The 19,174-nt window shown below is 48.5% G+C and overlaps 1 protein-coding gene across 4 annotated transcripts in view; it reads left to right on the plus strand.

The window, feature by feature from the left end:
• Positions 1–17,498, plus strand: part of FBXW4 (F-box and WD repeat domain containing 4) — a 65,322-nt gene extending 47,824 nt beyond the window's left edge. For 2 of the 4 annotated variants that reach the window (XM_026102931.2, XM_064514136.1), the window contains exons 6-9: positions 1,369–1,434; positions 16,034–16,174; positions 16,366–16,507; positions 16,764–17,498. In XM_026102931.2, the coding sequence (XP_025958716.1) occupies positions 1,369–1,434; positions 16,034–16,174; positions 16,366–16,507; positions 16,764–16,880 (466 nt within the window). In that variant the 3' untranslated portion in view covers positions 16,881–17,498. Of the gene's footprint in view, positions 1–1,368; positions 1,435–2,204; positions 2,351–16,033; positions 16,175–16,365; positions 16,508–16,763 lie in introns of those variants that run through there. The other 2 variants (XR_010389744.1, XM_064514135.1) reach the window with 2 other exon arrangements.
• The last annotated feature ends 1,676 nt before the right edge of the window (positions 17,499–19,174 follow it).

Here is a 19,174-nt window from a genome sequence, read left to right on the forward strand (position 1 = left end):
TTGGTGATAGCTGCCTGCCTCTCTTGCTTAGTATACTTGGCAATGTTGCTTCAGTCTTATGATTTGGGGAAAATGATTGCTGAGCTCAAACACGGAGCTAGGACTAGAAAGAGCCTTGAGTTCTGGCCCTGCTTCTGCAAGGCTCTTCTGTGGCTTTAAGTTGAGTGTGTGTTCACGCCTTCACTGCTGGAGTACTTTGTGACACCGGTGGTAGTACTTCTAACAGAAGTTGAGATTACAAGAATCCATTCCCTATGCATTAAAGCCTTCGAGACACCTTCTGACCTTCAAAAGAAGAGTGCTGTAGAGGATCAAAGGAATGTTTAAAAATTTGCTATTTTTATGGACATGGCATGTTTTCTTATTTTGCTTTCCTCTTTCAGCTGCCAGCCCCTATGTCACGCTGCGAAAGATGTTTAGGCAAAGCATAGAGCCAGCCTGTATTTAAAGTAGTGACTGTTTCCTGCATTTGTGCTATCCTTGTTGCAATGATTTAAACATAGTTTTGGCATTTTATTTTCAGTAGCTGCAATAAATGTTGCTTTGTGAGAGGTCATTTATAGCTTACTTAGAAATCTTTGTGTGGATTGGTTTCTCTTGTTCGGACCGAGTATAGGAAGCTGGCACAAACCAAGCAGCGTGGTGTGGAGAGCTGCAGCACCCAAGTACTCCTGCTGCTTGAGTTTAAGGGTTAGTTCTTATCAACTAGTTTAAGGCCAATGGATATCAGGTGACTTCTGGAGCCAGCACATGTAGCAGAGACACAATATTGCCAAAGAAGATTTTGGAATGGACCCTGCTGGAAAGTGTGAACTGAGTCAAATATTGTTGCAAGAGAGTTATGCTGTGGTGGCTCTAGTAGAGAGTGCTTAAGCACTGTGCAGGGCAACTAGATCCAACTTTAAAACTGGCCCTGCTTTGAGCAGGATGGACTGGAGACCTCTAGAGGTTCCTTCCAATTTGCATCATTCTATGGTTTGTTAGGCCTGTGATGCTGCAGCCTGTTCATGATTGTGCTGGGAATTTGCCAGCACACAGAAGCAAGACATGAAATAGAAAGTTAACAGCAAGTTTTCCATGGGGTCTCTCAGCAGCTTATGGTTTCACTGACAGGATATGAAATGTCCTGAGTACTGTGCTAGCTGCTCTGAAAGTGTCACTGCAAGTGCAGCTGTTCCTGTTGTAGGCATTCCCTCCACACACAGATATATCCATGTTTTGTGCCGATTCTCAGCAGTCATAGCCTGCTGAGAAGTTCAGGCCAACTACTAAGACAGCTCGGAAGCACCTCTCCCCTTTGCTGCATGCCTCTCTTCAGAGCACGAGGATTTGAAGACTTGTAAGTTGTTTGTTTTGTTTTGTTTACAGCTCATTTGTGACAGGGACAGCCTGCTGCGGACACACCTCCCCTCTGAGAATCTGGGACTTTGAGAGGTAAGTGAACTTCTGGGTTATGGGGAGTGACTTGAATTGAGAAAGGTGAATAACCGTGAGAAATGTGATGCTGGAGATGGCATGGGATCGTTCCTTTAGTCCTTGTAGGCAAAGGATGGTTAAGGATGGGATCTGAAGGGAAAACCCACTTGGCGTGGAAAGGTGTGGGGGGGGGGGAGGGGGGAGTGTTGGTACAGCAGGGAGCAGCTCCACTTGAAATGGGTCATCTTGATCATAAAGCCCAAGAGAGGAGGGTTCTGTAGAGCAGTAGAAAGGATGATGATGATGATGACTGGACGGTGAGGAAGTGAGTCTGGGGAAAAATTGTGAATTTGAGCCTAAACATAGCCTCTAGAGTGGGGTACTTCTGTCTCAGGTGAGCCTGACTCAGCTTGGCAGCTTTGTTGCTCCCCTGCGGATTACTCCAGATGGAAGATGGAAGTGGTCGCCTTGACTAACAGGTGGCTCTTGTAAGCCTGTTCCTGGCTGGCTGTTACCACGGACTTTGCTTAGGCTCACTAAGAAACATCCAGCACAGGAATGGTTGTTCTTGTGTCTAGTTTCACAGCTATACTCATCTCCATTGTCAGGAAGCCTCCATGGACATATAGTCTCTTTTCTTCAGTGCTGTTTCTTCCTAACTTTCCTGATTAATGGCACACAGCCATCCTTAATGCCTAATGAAGATGCTCGTGTTGTGTCTGGTTTCTCCTTGTTAGCCATGTTGAGTCAGAAAATAGCCATTACACCCTCCTTTTCCTCTCTCTCAGTCCATACTTGAACCAAAGCCATAAGAGAGCAGAGGGTGACCTGCATCTTCCTATTCAGCCCCTGGTCTGTAATGATGAGAAGCTGAAGGTGAACACAGGCTCTACAGTCATCTTGTCCTGGCTGGTGTTTCTGGTAGCTCAGAGAGGTGAGAGGTGGCGAGAGGTTATCTAATGAAATGACTTAGGCATGTTGTCTTCCTTCTGTCTTAATAAGCATCAGAGGTTAATTGTAGTGGCCTCTGTTTTGAGGCCACTGAGTAATTTCTGTTTGGTGAAGGTGCTGACCTTAGCAACTGGGGAAATGTTGGGCTCAAATCCTGACATGAGACTCAACTGCTGACAAATTTGAGACTCTCAGCCTGGGGGGTTTTGTGTAATGATGGACGGATAGCAAATATTTGACAGGATTATTGAACAGCAGCTCAGCTTTCCAAGACTGGTATGCTGTGGCACAGCACAGTTTATCAAGGGAGTGCCGTCGGGGCTGGGGTGAGCTGGTGAGGTCTGGAGGGGAATGTGGAGGCGGCAGTGACAGAAGGGGCTTGAGGGGTGTCAGCAGAGCCCCATTTGAGGAAAGGCGGTAGAGGGGGATTGGTGGGGTTGCAGGGCTGGTCTGAGGACAGTTGTCCTCTAATGTGTAGTTTAGATTGTCCATCTGAGTCAATTGCATCAAATACAAATATAAAATAGTTTGTTTCTTTTTTTTCTGAAGTAATAAGTTAAAGACTTGGCAAAGGACACATCCTGCAAAGGACAAACTAGAGAGGGAAACACAGCTCAGGTGTATTCAGCTGTGGTGCATGTTTCTTAATGACCTGATGGTGCCTTTGGAGTATCCCAGAAGGATGCAGGCTGGGTTGTGATACCCCTGCCCATCATTCCTCCTGGCCTTTCTTGAATAGAGGCATCCGACAGGAGTGAGGAAGATAGACTAGGACAGGGGGGGAGAGGGTCACCTCTCTGACAGCCTTTCCCAAGGAAGCCTGAAGAGATAATAAAGCCGTGTAGAAAATAGGATTAAGGTAATGAACAGGCACAACGGAGTTTGATCTTTCAATAACGTCAAAGCCTGAGTGACAGGCAAATAAAAAAGCCGAGGCAATCTAGCCCACTGGGCCTCTGTTGCAATGGCTGGAGTGTCAAACTTATTCTTCCTTCTTCACCTGTCTCAGCTGGAATGTATCATGCCACTGCGGCTCTTCCTCTGCAGGGACCTGCGCATGGCTTGGGAGTCTTGTCAGCATGTGCCAGGCAGAGGTTGTGTGGGGAGCGTGGCCAGGGAAACTAGCACACGGCCTCTTGGGAAGCTTGATGTGACCGTTCATAGTGAGGGAGTACAGAGCTGTCCCTGCAGCTCTTGACTTCTCCATAAACTGTTCTTAATCCTAGCCAAAAAGCACGACTCTGGACTCATTTTTAGGGCCTCCAGCAGTCTCGTTGGGAAATACCGATTTCTTGCTTTGGGATTTGTGCATGTTGTCTCCAGGTCGACACTCCAGAAGTGGAAGGGCAGGGAAACACAATCTTGGAGCTACCCAGGATTGAAAAGCTGCTCCTGTGCCAACTGTGTTCTGATAAAGTCTGGCAGACAGTCAGACTCTACCCAGGCCCTCCAAGTTAGCCGATTATCCTTTCCTTGTGGCCAAGGAGGACCAGAGTCTGATCTGCAGAGGCTGAACATGGTAAAGATGAATCTCTAAGTGCAGAAACAGAACAATTTCTCCCTCAAAAAATGAAGCAGGGGAGAGTCTGATGCTTAAGACATGTTCTTTAAAACTACAGGATTCATTAGCATCACCTTGATTCTTTGATGTTTTCCAAGACCTAAAAGTTAGTTTAGTTAGCTGGGTTTTGTGTACATGGGTGTGGGTAAGTAATACTGCAGCAGCTCCTGTGGCATTCTCTTCCCTTGGGGTAGGTGGTCTTTTCCCCACAGCTGAGAGCTGGAACATGCTACAAAAGGATTTAAAGCTTAAATAACCTTTTGTGTACTGATCTTCTTAGTTCCAGGCCAGATAAGTCCTTGGCTGATGCTTGTAGCTGTTGGTCATGGTGTGTTTTCGTATTTACGACCTTCGCTGTTCTCTGACCCTGGGGCAGCCATTCTCATCTCTCAGAGAGGAAGGGGATAATGTCTTCACCTGGAAACATGTTCTGGGCTTTGAAAAAGGCTGGTTGAGTTTTGAGGCGAGGAAATTTTTAGTGGGGAAAGGAAACGCCTCTTGCTGCATCCCACCCCCACAACTGTCTTTCATTTCTGACTCTGCTCAGATGATGGCATTGGATCAAAGCTGAAACAGGCAGCAACAAGCAATTGTCAAACGGAGTCTAAAGCAGGGGAATGACCGCGTAATGCCAAGACACTGTCTCTGATGGCTGAAATTCCAGCTGCTGCCACACCTGGCCCTTTCTCCTGTAATGAAGGAGGATTTTTTTTCTTTTTGCTTTTGAAGCTGGCTGGCTGCCCCTCTAGAGGACATATCTCACCTCACAGATGCTACATTGTACCATCAGGCTACTTTCAGATGTGGGGAAGTTGCTGTGTGCTTCTTGCCACTCAGCACTCAGGATCAAGGTGAGGGGTGTGCAAATAACTTTTAGGTGATCAGAGGTCTGCACAAGAAAGGAGAACGGATAGCAGTAAGGGCCACTGGATACCAAGCGGTGTCCTTGCATTGACTATCAGATCTTGCTGACTCCTTGGCCTCTTGCCTCTCTGTGCCAGGGATGGATGTGATGGCAGCTTCCGTCTCGCTGTGCTCTCTGTGCAAGTGCACCTGCCTTTCACCTTTCTCTGTTCAGACCTTCTTGCCTCATCTGCCAGTGCTCAGCAAAACAGCTAGTTAATAGCAAGTGAGAGAGAGGGAAACTTTCCTCACAACTTGCTTCTCTTTCTCTTCCTACCTCCTATCTCTTTTGGGAGACCAGGGTGACACAGCACTGGGAACAGCTCCAAAGCCAGCATTTGTGCTTTGCCTGTAGACAGCTGTTGCTGCCTAGTACATCATGATGGTCTGCGTGTCTTTAGGAGACAAATGCCTCAAAGATGCTTCTCCTCAGCATATGACACTGCAGAGGCATCTTTTCAGCAGTTCTTGGAGCTGTTCTGCCAAACTTGATGTTCGAAACAGAGAGGTGATCCGTCGGATGTGGCGGTCCCTGTGCTATAAACCCTTGGAATGCACAAATCCTGCCTTCTCCTTTCCTGCGACACAACGCGACAGGCCCAGGGCATGAGAGCTGTTGCGTAAACAGAGCCAAAGTTAGCTGTGCCCAGCAAACCACCCCAGCTCCTCTACCTTTTTAAATACCCAGTCTTTGTCCATCTCCTCCCCGCTTTTGAAAGCATTTTTGGCAGAGTGTGGGTTTTCTTGTTCTTTTTTTAAGAACCCTCTAATTTCTCTTTCGTTTTTTCTCCCTCTCCTGAGCCCTTTGAAAGTGGCTTTACGCCGTCACTGACACCAAACTGACACTTTGGGTTTCCCCACTTCTTATCCCTTTATGGCAACAGATGTTGAAATTTTGTATCCCTTTTATCTGTCCCTCTTTGCCCTCTTCCTGTAATTAGGTTTCCCTTGTTAGCAGTACAAAGTGGCCCGGTTTGCTGCCTGGCCTTTTGAGCCATTGTGTCTGAGCACATTTTTTTTTTCTCCTCTTTCCGAAGAGTTCCTTCCCCCTTAAGTAATAGGCAGGGTGTGGGCCAAAGCTATGGCTTTTTCTTGTTTCTTTGTTCTCCATTTATCTCTGCCACCTTTTTCAAAGGGATGGGAAAGAAGAAGAAAAAAAAAAAGCATGTGCATGGAAGGGGAAAATACAGAGTTGCATTTCTTGACCGTCAGGGCCCCCCTGCTCTTCAGGTGTTCAAGGCAGGTGCCTTTGATGTCTGCACGTTTTGGGGAGGTGGGAGGTAGAGGATTCATGAAAGTGGCTTGGGAGCGGAGGAGAAGGGAGATTCAGGTGTGTGCCTGGTGTGCTCAGCAGAGAGGCGGGGAGGAGACTTGCAGGGTAGATGGGCAGCTGCTGAGCAGGTTCAGTAATCTGTATTTGCCGCTAGTGCTGTCACGTTGTGGTCTGTCTTTCTGAGAGGCAGCGTAAGTATTACCACCACAAGCAGATGGCTGAAGTTTGTGAACTTGCTGCTGCTTGATCTCTGGTATCTGTTTCTGTGGGAGCCTCACCGGGGGCTTGCTGGGTTGTGCCTGCCTGTGCAGCAGGGTGGGTGAGAATTAGTTGCCGGCTTTCAAATCGCAGTGTATCTTGATTTGCATCCACTTTGGTGATTCTTTATACCAACTGAGTGAATGAACATGAGCAATTGTCAGGAAGGAAGGAGGGCTTGGAAACTTCTGCTCCTTGTGCCGGTCTTGATCGGCAAGTGTAATCGGACAGTTGCGCTGGGTAGAATTAAGTGCCCTGGTTGGATCCTGTACCCTGTAGTGCTAGGCTCTGCAAGCATGGAGCTAAGGGAGACTCTGGTCCAGAGCCTTGACTGTATACTGGCTGAATTCTTCCAGCTACCAGATGTTGTTTGTAGGCTGTTTTGGGGGTAATGGTAGAAGCTGATCACTGCTGATGCTTTCCGGTTTTAATCCAGTCCTCCTTGGCTTTGTGTCCTGGCATGCCCAGCTGTTTTTTTTTTTTTTTTTTATGTGGAAGTAGATAAATGAAATAAGTATCTGCAGGTCTGGTTCTTGGTTATAAAACTTGTTAAATGTTTTTAACAAAAGCCTTTTTATGTAGAGGCTTGGTGTTAGATACATGAGCAGATCTCTTAGCCTTGTGCTCTAAACCAAGTTCTGTAGCGGGCCCATCTCTCCATGGCTTTGAACTCTAGGGTTTAAACAGGTCTGAGATCCTCTAATTTTATGATAAAGCTGTGTGTTGGGTGAAGGGGAGCAAATGGGGTTCAGCACCGAAGTTGCTAAATCAAAAGAGAAGATAACCGACTCCAAGAAGGGTGGGGAGTCTGTTTTACCCAGGCCTTTGAACGCAGCGAAGTGGGTGGAGATGTCAGTGGAATAGGAGAGAAGAGCGGTAGCACATGTTATCCTGGCACTGGTAACATTTTCACAAAATTTTGTGAGCAGAAGAATTATAATACCATGCAGTAGATCTAGATTCCCCTCTCCTGCCCTGCTTTTCTGTGGGTTGGTCATGCCATATATCTTGCTGAAAAAAATTCTCTCTAGGCTTCATGGAAAAGAGGCTTCACGCTCCTTTCAGGTTTGGGTTTCTTCCTCAGTATCTCTGCCTTGGATGAACAGTCTTTAAATTACAATAACCATTTCAAAACTTGTCCAGGAGTGAGCTAAACAACTTTCAGGGCCCTGCTTGCCTCAGATCAGTGAAAGCAAATGTGCACCTTCTACTGCCTCCACTCACTGCAGTGAGACCATCCATAGATAATTCCTCTTTCTCAGATGGCTGCTCTCCTGCTTGTCTTTTGCTGTGCTGTTTTCACCACCCACCCCTCCACAGATAACTTTGGTTACTATTTTTAAAGCATCAGTTCTGAGTATTCCCATTTGTACACCTTTTGGTTATTCAGGAAGGTGAATGCTGTGCCTTCTCCCCAAAACTCAAAGAACAGTTGGTTAGGTAAGAGTGAAGTCTATTGGAGGATGAATTCTTCTGGCAAAACCCCTCCTTGGCCTGCTTGCATTAAATCAGTTTGGCACAATGACTGTCTTTGCTGGGTTTCTAATTTGGTACTTGGAATCCGTCTATCTGCAGTAACGTAGTTAGGATGGAGGGTTTAGATGTCAATCTAGGCAAAGGTGAAGCAGGTATTCTTCATGGAGCTACCCATCCCACCTGTGACTTGAGGAGCAAGGCTAGATGTAAACATGTCTGCAGCCTTCAGGCATGAGTTAATCACTTGACAAGGTAGGAAGGAAATTCCTGCCCCAGTTCTGCAGCTCTTAACCGTAGGGTTTGATTGCTTTGATGTGAGATGCTGGGCGTTGTTGGAAGAGGGACACTACATCCACTGGGGCCAGTGCTGGAGAACACTGGCTGCTGCAGGGAGTCTTGAGCATCCGTCTCTTGGATGACTGCTTGTCTTAGCAGTTTTGCTCTGTTCAGAGCTTTCCCCCTTTGGGGTATAGTGGATGGCTTTAGTCTTGCCTGGATGTACAATTTATTTCCCATGACGTGTGCACGTTCTCAAACAGTTTGGGGCCCTGTGGTTCTTTGCTGATTTTTATTTCTTTATCATCACCTTTCTGAATTCTAAACTGGGCATCTTCTGCCTGCCTTTAGTTGGAGGGCTCTGGTGCATTTTTTTTTATCTTCTTATTTTTTTTAAGAAAGAACATACAGGTGTTTATCCTACATCCTTTCCTCCTTATTGCGGTCTTGGCCCTATCTCACCGCAGATGGGCGTGAGGCCAGCTCCTGCCCTTTGGATGTATGCATGTCCAGGGCACACTGTGGCCTTTGCACTCCTGTTCAGGCGTATTTATGACAACTTTACAAGGCCCCAAACAATTGGAGAGCGTGGGTGGGGGCTGGACACTCCAAGCGCATCAATCAGTTTCATCCCCCTGGGCCAAAGCAAAAGCAATCTTTATTTTTCCCTGGGTTGAGAGAGAATCAACAGAGGCAAGAGAGAAGAATGGGAAGGAGTGAATGAGGAACCCCCTCTGCCACTGGCTAGCGGTAGCTCATTTAAACAGATGGCTTTGTTTTGATTTGGACTCTCCATTTTTTTGTCTCCCCACTAAAGGAGACCTGCAGAGCTCTGTCCAGAAAGGGAGCAATACAGATGCCTGTTCCCACACAAGTGGGGCGAAAGGCGAGAGGCTTTGAGAATTCCCTGCTTCTTTTCCTCGCCTCCCTCTTTCTCTCTTCCCCCAAGAAATCACAGTTTGAGAGAATTCCCCCCTACTCCTCCCGTTGGAAAGAAAGACAGAGAAGACATTCTTGACATTCTTTGCAGAGAAAAGGGGTTAAATGTCTGAATTTGGGGGTCACCATGTTATACAAATTGCAATCTAATCGTTTTTACAAGAACACACGTGTGCTAAGAAAAGGAGCCATGGACAAGAAAGAAAAGGGGACAGACAACCTTTTTTGTCCTATTTTTTTTTTTCCCCCCAAGGTTTTGGACTATTGTCATGTCCTGTCTCTCTCCCCTCCTCACCCCCGAGAGGGAGAACATTGGTTTTATAGTTAAATTGGTTCGTAAAGCAGAAGGGCTTGGTGCCATTTCTGTTTGTTTTCCCAAATAAAAGCCCCAGCAGGGTCTCTTTTGCACCGTTGTGGCTTTATTTGAAGAAACTGGCTTTTTCCCATAGCCCAGTGTGTCAGTTTATCCTCTGAACTTAACCTTACGGGAACCCAAACAACAAAAACTCACAGGGTCCCAGAGCTGGAAAGGTAAAGAAATTGTATCTTTTTATTGGACCATTTAAAGCGTGTGTGGGCCAATTCAGAGAAAGCAGAAGAAAAGAAGGCAAAACTCTTTTCTGTCCCCCCCCCCCCCATCTCAAACCATCGTTGGTGTCATTCCCCCCTACTGCCTCGAATCCCTTCAGCTGTGCTGGGGAAGCTGAAGGGCATTTCTCCTGAAAACCACTTGTAACAGCATCTCGGAGCCATTTCAGATAGAGGGGCTCCCCAAAAATTCCCAAGCCAATTCCACCCTCCATGCAGGAATTATCAGCCTTGGAAAGGAGAAACCTTGGGGCAGGATAACTCCAAGAAGAATGAATTTACTAAGGAGCTATGCTTCTTCCTAAGCATGTTATACATGTTGTCTGACCAAGTCTTTTCTTTCTTAGCATAAACTCTGCATCCCTTAGGTGCCTCAGCCCTGGTTGTGAAGCACCTGGAAGAAACAACAGCTTAGCTCTTCCCTTTGGTTTTGGTGCTCTCTCCAAATGGGATGACAGGAGTTGTGCATACACTGAACTCTGGATAATTGTCTTTAAGTGGGTTTTGTTTCCTTTCTCTGTTTGACTCTGATGTTCAGTTCAAATATCCAGCTGTTTTGAACTGAACAGTCTCTTTCCAGTAACTTTTTTTTGTAAATGCTTGAAAACTGGCTTGTTGCAAGTAGTTAATGGAGCTAGAAAATGCATTTAGAGTACTGCTCAGTTTCTGAATGGCCACACAGTTATGTGCAACAGCTTCTTCTGTCTGCTGGATGATCACAGCTCTCAGATGAGGTTTCCAGAGTGAATGAATGTGTCCTCAAATTCAGACATCCCTTGTTTTCAGCAGATCTGAATTCAGCAGTTTCTTTGGATGCTCTTAATACCAAATTTGTTTGCTACATGTTTGCATAATATGAATGCTAGTGAATCAGGGTCATGATAAAATTAAGGCTGGGGAGGAACAGTGTTCGTTGCTTCATCCCAGCTTTTGGATTGTAGTTCATGTGCATCAGAGACAGCTCACCAAGACCTGAGCAGGGTGCAGGGAAGGAGGTAGGGACTTCTTTTGGGTTCCAGCTCTCAGCAAGGCTCCAGGGAAATCCTGAGCTTTTTTTACTCACACGAATAATCACTCTGATTTGGAAGGTGGAGATGGCTTCAACTTTGAGAGCAGCATCCTTGGATTATCTGGAAGTGATCCTTCTGGACTACCCCATGAGAACTCTGTCTTGGAGTCTGATCATAGTTTGAATTCATCTTGCTGGGGTGAGGAGGAATAGAGTCTTAAGCTTGTTTATAAACAAAAAAAGCAAATTTAAAGAAAGAAACCAGCTTGTCTTCATTTCTTGGTAATTCACTTCCCTGGCTAATGGGCTTTTATCTTGTGGAGACATCAGGATAGCAATGCTGATAACTAGATTTCCAGCATGGCAAGAAAAGAGTAAGATGTGGAAATTCCAACCAAATAGCTTATTTAAAAAGTAATGGAAATTGTTTTGTGTTCTGAAGAATGTGGAAATTGATGGAGAGGCATCAAAGAATTCTCTACAATGCCTGAACAAAATACCTTTCATTTTTGGACTCATCAGTTTGATGCATTTCCCAGGCATAGTGAGCTTGTTTAAATAACTTGTTCCATCAGCAAGTCGTTGAGAGCACGGTGCTAACACAGCCTTCCTGTGCTAGGGATGAAGAGGGCTCTAGGATCCTGTCTGGCTCTCTTCCCTGTAGGCTGGTACAGGATGACTCCAAAACAATTTCAGTCTGTTTAGGTGCTTTAGAGAAAGCAGGAGAGACTAGGAACGTTTGCTGCACCACAGATAGCCTTGTGGCTTTCTTGTTTGGCACTTGAAGTCTACCTGTGCCTATACACTCTGCGTTGGTCCAGATGGTTTGTGGCTTAGGTGCTGAAGCTTGAGAGCTTTGAGCCCTAGGCTGGTATCTTCTGGAAACCTGAACTACCACATTTGTAGTTCTGCTCCACAGACCTCTGCTGGCAGAGAGTTGTTTCTCTCAGGCCACTTGCTGGGTGGCACAGAACCCTGGAACGTCCTTGGCCCAGGCTGTTCAGTGTAGACAATGCAACAAAAGTGCCACTGTCTGCAGAGCTAACTAGCTGCCTTGCTGGAAGAGGGCCTGGGAGCGAAACAACCTGTATTTGCTATTGCTGGAGGACAAGGACATGGGGGTGAGTTGGTATGTGCTTGTTCTTGCTTGGGCTCCACGGTCACTTGCTGATGCACCTTCAAAGCACGTGAACAAGGTCAGGGCACCCTGGCCTCTGAGATGTGGTGGATCAGGTGGCTGGCTTTCAGAAGGCATTGGGATGCAGAGGACAAAAAGAGAAGGAAAAGGCTGTTCCCTGCTAGATTTGGCTGGCGCTGGTGATCTCTGCAGACTGGAGAGAAACAAAATTCATGATAGCTATCACATGTCTTTCTGGTTTGTTGTCCGTCTTTGAGAAGATGTCTTCTACTCAAGAAAGTTGTTAGGCCAGCACATCAACAATTGTTTGTCTATCTCAGTCATAGGCTGTGAGTTTTGCTCCCTGGGAAGCGGAAGCTGCTGGGGACTGGGCTTTAAAGGCAGCGAGTAGTTGGGATGATGAAGACTGGAGAATTTGGGGACACTAACTTGGGATCCCAAGGCTGGGAAAGTTGTGTCGGCAGTAAGTTTCCTTCCCAGCATGGCTGCGTGTGCTGGGAGGAGGGGGAGCTAGCCTGGCATGTTGTCTGGTTCCTGGAATTCCTGGCCCAGAGACACCTTCATCTGCTGAAAAACAGGGGAAGAATTAATCGACTGTGTTCAGCACCGTTATCTATTTAACCGCCCCCATGCCAGAACACTTAAGTCTTTTGGTTTGTGTGCCAAGTGTCCAGGTCTGTAGGGTTCTCCTCCCCTGGCGTCAGATTGTAAGTACTTCACTGTAGCAAGTAATGTAATAAGTAGTTTCTGTAAACTGCTGAAAAACTGCTTCTGTGTGCAGGGGTTGGACCTCCCAGTTGAAACTACCTCAGCTGGCCTATTCTTGGGGCCAGAGAGCTCAACTGATTAACAAGCCAGCAAAGCCAAGCCAGTCTTTGCTGCAGTGACTTGCATGCATCTGTGCTCCTTTCCTGCCTACCAAGAAAAGCGAATCCTGTTTTTTGTTGTTGGGATTTTTTTTGTTAGCTTGTTTTCCTCCTCTCTTGGCTGGAAAGGGAAGCGGAGGGAGGAAAAGAGTTGTGATTGATTGCTGAGATGCTTGGGTACCACTGCAGTGAAGTGTGAAGGCATGGAGAAATACTAGGAGCAAGGCACCTGGGTGGTGTTCACTGCTGCTTGGGAAACTCTGAAAGCAGAAATATAATCTTTCTGGTTTCTTCTGTTCCTTGAGCTCTTGGGTATTCGATGCTGAAATTTTTCACTTGGAGACATCACCAGGCTGCAGGCAGCGGTACAAGGTGCTCATGGAGGGGCAGCCTTCCAGGCATGAGCAGAAACGCTGAAGGTGGTTAAGGGAGCTGCTAGAGCACAATGAGAGCTGAAGGTAGCCCTGCTTTGCTGTCCTCTCCTCCACACTGAGTGTCCTACAGAGCTAAAAGAGTTCGTGTGGGTTGGTTGGCTGCTGGCTTAGTTCAGAGATCCTTGGTAGAGGCTAGCTCCTGTTGCCTGTCTCAACTCAAGCCACATGCTGTGGCCTCCCTGGCTGTATGGAGGCCCAACGCAGGCAGAGCCCTGGAACTTGTTCTCTCCTGTTGGCTGTTTTTGGAGCTGTGGAGTCTCCCTGCTGGGTCCATGCTGGGCTGCGTGGCCCTTGCCACAGCTCCAGTTAGCATTGTCCTCCTGGTTTCCTCTCCTGAATTGCAATGTGCCCAGGGCAGAGCTGGCTAGCAGTGAGCCACCAGGGCTACAGTGAAGGGTACCAGTACAGGGATACTCTGTGAAGCTAAATGAAGAAGCAGTGTGTGGAAAGGAGGAGAGAGGGGTCTGAGCTGCTGATGCTGCCCTCTGCCCAGGGCCCACTGAGACCGCTTGTCTCCTATGAGCAGCTCCCCGTGCCTGCCCTAGCAGCTGGCTGAGGACTCTGTAAGTTGGGCAATCTGGCCCCTTGTGCGCCTCACAAGCAGTCCAAGCATGATTCCTGTGCTAGGGTTTTTGTGTCTGTCAGCAGAGCTGGGTAACAGGAATTGGGGAGGGAAATGAGCTGCAAGGATGGCTCAGGTTGGCCCTGCTGGGTCACCCAGGCAGCCAGTCCCATGCCCAGCTTCTCTCCATCTCTTGCTGGGGAGAGCAGCTGACCGATTCCTCCTCTGATGTATGTGTTACAACACTTGGCCGTGCTCACCACTCATAGAGTCAGGAAGACTGTGCAGAGGCCTTGAGAAGGGCTGAGTGTGTGTCTGTCTGTCCTACTGGCTTTGCAGAATGGCAGATGGAGAGGATCTGTGTGCTTGAAGGGATAACAGAGTGCCAGAGCTTGGTGATGCCCAGCCCTGCCATGCTCCATGGTGGAGCTGAGGACCCACCTGCCCCAGCCAAGCCCTGCAGCTCTCACTGCCACTATTCAGACTGCAAATGCTTCAACCTTCTGACCTGCCTACAGGTGCAGAGTTGCTGCTGGGCTGGTTTACAAGTAACCTTCCAAGGGTTAATGTATTGTGAGAAGGTTGCAAAGGGCTGAAGCCTGGAATCCCCTCGATCCCTTGCCTGGAGAAACACAAAGTCCAATAAGCCAGCACCCCTGGATTCATGTTGGGGGGGATTAATTCATGCACTTGATGTTAAAGCTTGTCCGAGAGGTTTGCACGGGGGGGCCATTGCTAGGGCTGGCTGGCCTTTCTAAATGGTTGCTAGGGCCCTGGCATCAAGGGCCAATGTAGCTGCCCACAGCCACGGTCACGGAGGGAATTACACAGCCACAAAGAAATTGTTATTCTACATAATCTGCTCTTTGGAGAGTGACTGTGGGGAAACAGGCTGGCCCCAGCATGCCGCCAGCTCTGTGATCATAGAAGCGTGCTGGCTGCAAAGATCGGCCAGGGCTCGCCTTCTGATCTGGGGACACCAGGGCTCGAGGCACTAATCTGCTTTATCAGCGATTTCTCTCTCCTGACACAAAGGTGTTTACTTGTTTTAACATCTCCCAGGACTCTATTTCTCCTTTTGTGTGGTCTTTATCCCCCGACGAGGGCTTTAGCCCAGATTACAGACAGAATTAAGGCATTTGGCAATGTGCCTCAGAACTGTGTGATGCTGGATCAAGGAGCAGAAAGTAACAAAATAATGGGGGGGGGGGGGGGGGGAAATGCTGGGAGTGACCCCACTGCGGGGTCTGTGCTGTCGGCTTTCAGGACCGCTTCATTGTCCTGAGAACCAAGAGCCTGTCGGAGAGGGCGGCCGTGCAGCAGGGTTTGAAAAGCAGGTGCTTCAAGGTTTATTGTGCCCAGTGTTTTTAATTTAGAGGGTGTGAGGAGGAGGAAGAAAAGGAGAGTTTGTAATAGGTGGCCGCCTCAAGCAGCTGGGCAGATTGTCCTCTCCACTCCTGTGAGATTGCTGTGGCTGGGTACTGCTGGCTGCTGGGGCAGGTGGAGTGATGCTGGAGATGGGCTGTCCCTTGTGCTTGGTGCACAGTGTGATTACAGCCTGGGGAAAGGACTCAACCCCTTCTCCCAGCCTGCCTGGGCAGCCTGGCAGAGAGGGCCCTTTCACAGTGAGCTCATGTTGGGCACTGTCTGGCTGCTGGCTCTGTGCATGTACAACAAGCGTAGTGATACGGCCACAGAGTATCTGGCTTAGAGCTTTGCGGAGATGTTGCTTTTGGTCTTTCACAGTAGGCCAGGAATGAGGGGAGGAAAAAAACAAGCCATCTCCAGAGCAGCCCTGGCATGGCTCCTCCTGGCCTGTCATGTGCTGCCACAGATAGTGTTTGCAGTGTGCAGATTAACTGGAGGAGGTTGGGGAGAGCATCCATGGTGGCCTGGAGCAGAAGAGTCTGATTTGTCTATAGACCTAAGCAGGGTGTCAAAGATGTCAGGAAATGCACCAGTGGGAGCTATGCTGAAGGACAGAGTCAGGGATGGGATGGAGTGGATCAGATAAATGTCTATTGCAGGTTATCTGGAGTTTGACTAAGTTGGGAATCATCTCCTGTAGAAATGGAGCCCCATCATTCAGTGTATTGGTCATTTGTCCCAAGGAACGCAATCCCATTCTACCGGGGATCACCTGTGCCTGTTCCTTGGCTCTTCTCACATCTTGGATTTTCCTCTTGGTCAACCTCTATGACAGTCAGTGGCCCAACCAGTAGCAGAACCTGGGGAAGGGAGGGCAAAACTGTACAGGCTTTTGCACTCTGTTAAATCATAGAAGGGAGATCTAGAGGCTCTTGTGATACCATCTCTGCTCTGGCCTGCTGGAGCAGAAGGGCTCTGTGATCTGAATGACTTCCCCTGTTGTGTTTCATTGCAGTGGTCAGCTGTCGACCTGCTTAGGGACTGATTTCCACCGTGGAGCTGGAGTCCTTGATGTCTTCTATGAAACGCCCTCCCTTCTCCTTTCATGTGGGTATGACACCTACATCCGCTACTGGGACATACGGACCAGCACTAGGTGAGTCAGTCCTGCCGGCACAGAGGTTGCAGGGGCTCTGGAGCCAGAGCAACACTCCTGGGTGCTCCTTGTGCCATGGCTGGGGTCTCGCCTGCAGCTGAATTAACTCCTTTGGGCACACTGGGCCTCAGTTCCAGTCCAGGCTCTGGATGGTAGACTCAGCCATATGCTGGTTTGTGTCGCCCTTGCAGAAAATGCGTCCAGGAGTGGGAAGAGCCCCACGACAGCGCCCTGTACTGCATAAGGAGTGATGGGAACCATATGATTGCCAGCGGCTCTTCCTACTATGGCGTGGTGCGCCTCTGGGATAAGCGGCAGACTCGGTGCCTGCAGGTGAGGGCTGACCAGAGGATGGGCAACAGCAGGTTTCTGGGTTGTGCTCTGGCAGCCAGGTGTCTGTCTCTTTGGATGAAGAGGCATAAAGGCTGCTGGGTTGTCTTTGGAGTGAGTTTGCCATAGAGACCCTAGTCTATATGCAGGGGAAAAACCTGCTTTGCATCTCAGCCTTTGGGCCTGAAATGTGCAACACTGAATATGGTCTCATGGCTGAGCTCTTCTTGGAAAGGTTGATTCTCTTGTTTTCTTGCAGAGCTTTCACCTGTCTTCACCCACCAGCAGCCCAGTGTACTGCCTCCGCTTCAGTACCACCCATCTGTATGCTGCCCTGGCATCAGCCCTGCATGTCCTAGACTTCACAACCCCATGAGGGGCACCATGGCTATTTCTGGTCACCCCAACTCAGCGGAGTTGACACTTGGCTCAGGGAATTGCCGGGCAGGAGAGGTGAGAGTGGCCCCCGAGACTTCTGAAGGGATTCTTTCCCTTCCAGAAAGCTACGTTCAAGAGTGCACAAAGGGCCAGACTTCCTCCACCTCACCTGCCCTTTAGTGGAAATAAAGGCCGATTGTCCTTTACCCTTTTTATTTTGTACAAGTCAGGGTTTTTTTTAACTGTGTTTTTTCTTTCTGTGGATACAGCATTTGAGGGGCAGGTTGACCTGGATGCCCCATCAGTTGTGTGTGCTGGTCAATTCAAGATCAGACAAGCTCTGAGCCATGTGAAGCAAATCTAGGTTGTGTGTGGGGTGCAGTGTTTTGGCAGAAGGGGAGGTGCCTGGAGCAGGGCCTACCTTTCACCTGTGCTTGCTCTCCTGACAGCTGCTTGTGTTGTCCTTCAAAGCCAAGAGCAAGAACTGAGCTAAAAGGCAGAGCCAGCCCTGCTTTCAGCATATTCCTCCCCAACCTGGCCATCAGGTCGGGCTGTGCACTTGGCAGGGCTGAACAGTCCCATTTTGCTAAATAAAACACTGAAGGGAAACAGAAAAGACTGTATGTTTTGTTTCAAATTCTAAAGGGGCAGTGGTGGTGCCAGCTGATTGCAGAGGCTTGGATGGGCAGAGGAGGTTGCGACTGTTTTCAGACACTGCCTGCATGTTTCTGATAGATCTGTGGCTAGATTCTGTGACGCTGCTGTGCTGAAGACAGTTCTTGGGATCTGGGTCTCATATTGCTTATTCAAACAAGAAATCAAATGCAGGATTTCCAGTTTGCTGTAAATCAGCCCCTCTCCAGAGCTCAGTAGCAGAGCTCATCTTGTAGCCTGCCCTTATTTGAAAGACCTGCGCCCTTGCTGCCTGAATACTGAAGCAACACACTAACTATTGCAGACCCCACGGAACTGATGTGGTTTATTGGGACCCTTTAGGCATATATAAATGAGCTCTGCTTCTTTCTGCATCAGCCTTCTGCACTTGGCCAGAGCTGGGTTTCACAAGGAGCACAGCTTTCAGTGTGCTCTGTGGATGAATGCAGCAGTGCCTGGGGCCTGGTCCTCCTTGGGGGAGAGGTGATGATCTCTACTGGGCTGTGAGTCTGAGTTTTCTAAATATGGAAGAGAGAGTCTTTGTATCAGAAATTGTGAGCACTTCCAGGGCAAAGCACCCACCATGCTGCTTTGCTAGGACTTAATAGGCCAGTTCCACTGTCAAGAGGTGGCTCTTACCTTTGCGATCCACACAAATTGGAAGAGGGTGGGTTTGGAGCCCTTAGCAGGGAGGGGGAACCACCACCCAGCTCCTTCACTTGCCTGAAGGCAGTCCTCCATTCCCAGTGGAAGCAAGACAGGAAAGCAATTCGAAAGTGTGGTTTTGCTTCAGGAGCACATTCTCACAAGGATCTCTTTCCAGCACAGCTCCCTGCCACAGTTGCTGACGTAGCTCTGTTGGCATGGCATGCCTGCTTGTTGCCAGCTCTCTTGTAGTTGCTGTGGTGCTACTTATTCTCCTGGAGGGTAAGTGGCGGATGTGATGTTTAAGTGCCTAACGCACAGATGTCTTGCTGTAGAAAGATGCCATTGTTGGAACAATCTTCCATCAATTCAAAACTGTACATCCTGAAGACTGCTGGTCAAAGATAATGATTCTGGGGGAATCATTGGGCTTTTGGTAACACTGAGTATAAGACTATCACCTCTAGATGACTGGAGAGAGATGGTACAGGTCTGTGGGGTGGAGCTGTTTTTTCTCAGGTCCTAGTGTGTTCTAGGTCCTCTAATGAAAGCAGGAGGGGAAGGGAGATGCAGATACCAAATGTCTTTGGGACAAGGAGAGGCTGTGAAGGAAGTGGAGTAGATGTGGGGTGGGGGGAGAAACTTCTTACTGGCAAGACCCAGACTAGGAATGAGCTGCCATATGTCAGCCAAGCAGGTGAACAGTGCCACTGGTGTGAGAGACTCCCTTCCTGTGACAGCCCTGCTTGCCAACATTGCTGCTTGCCAGTCATAACATCCCAGTGGCACCCATTCCACTCTGCAGCCCGTGTTGGTGGGTTCTGCACTCTTGTAGCTGCTTTTAAGTTCTCTCTGGCTGAAGCCTAGAGCTGAGCTGTAGCTACATGGGGGTGTCAGCACTGGTGGGTAGAAGGCTGCACCATCCAGCTTTTCTTGGCATTGGGGTGTGGGAAATTGCCTGAGCAAGTGGGGCTGGTGCACTGGCTGTGCTGA

This window comes from Dromaius novaehollandiae, chromosome 6 (assembly GCF_036370855.1).
Source record: "Dromaius novaehollandiae isolate bDroNov1 chromosome 6, bDroNov1.hap1, whole genome shotgun sequence".
Taxonomy (NCBI): Eukaryota; Metazoa; Chordata; class Aves; order Casuariiformes; family Dromaiidae; genus Dromaius; species Dromaius novaehollandiae.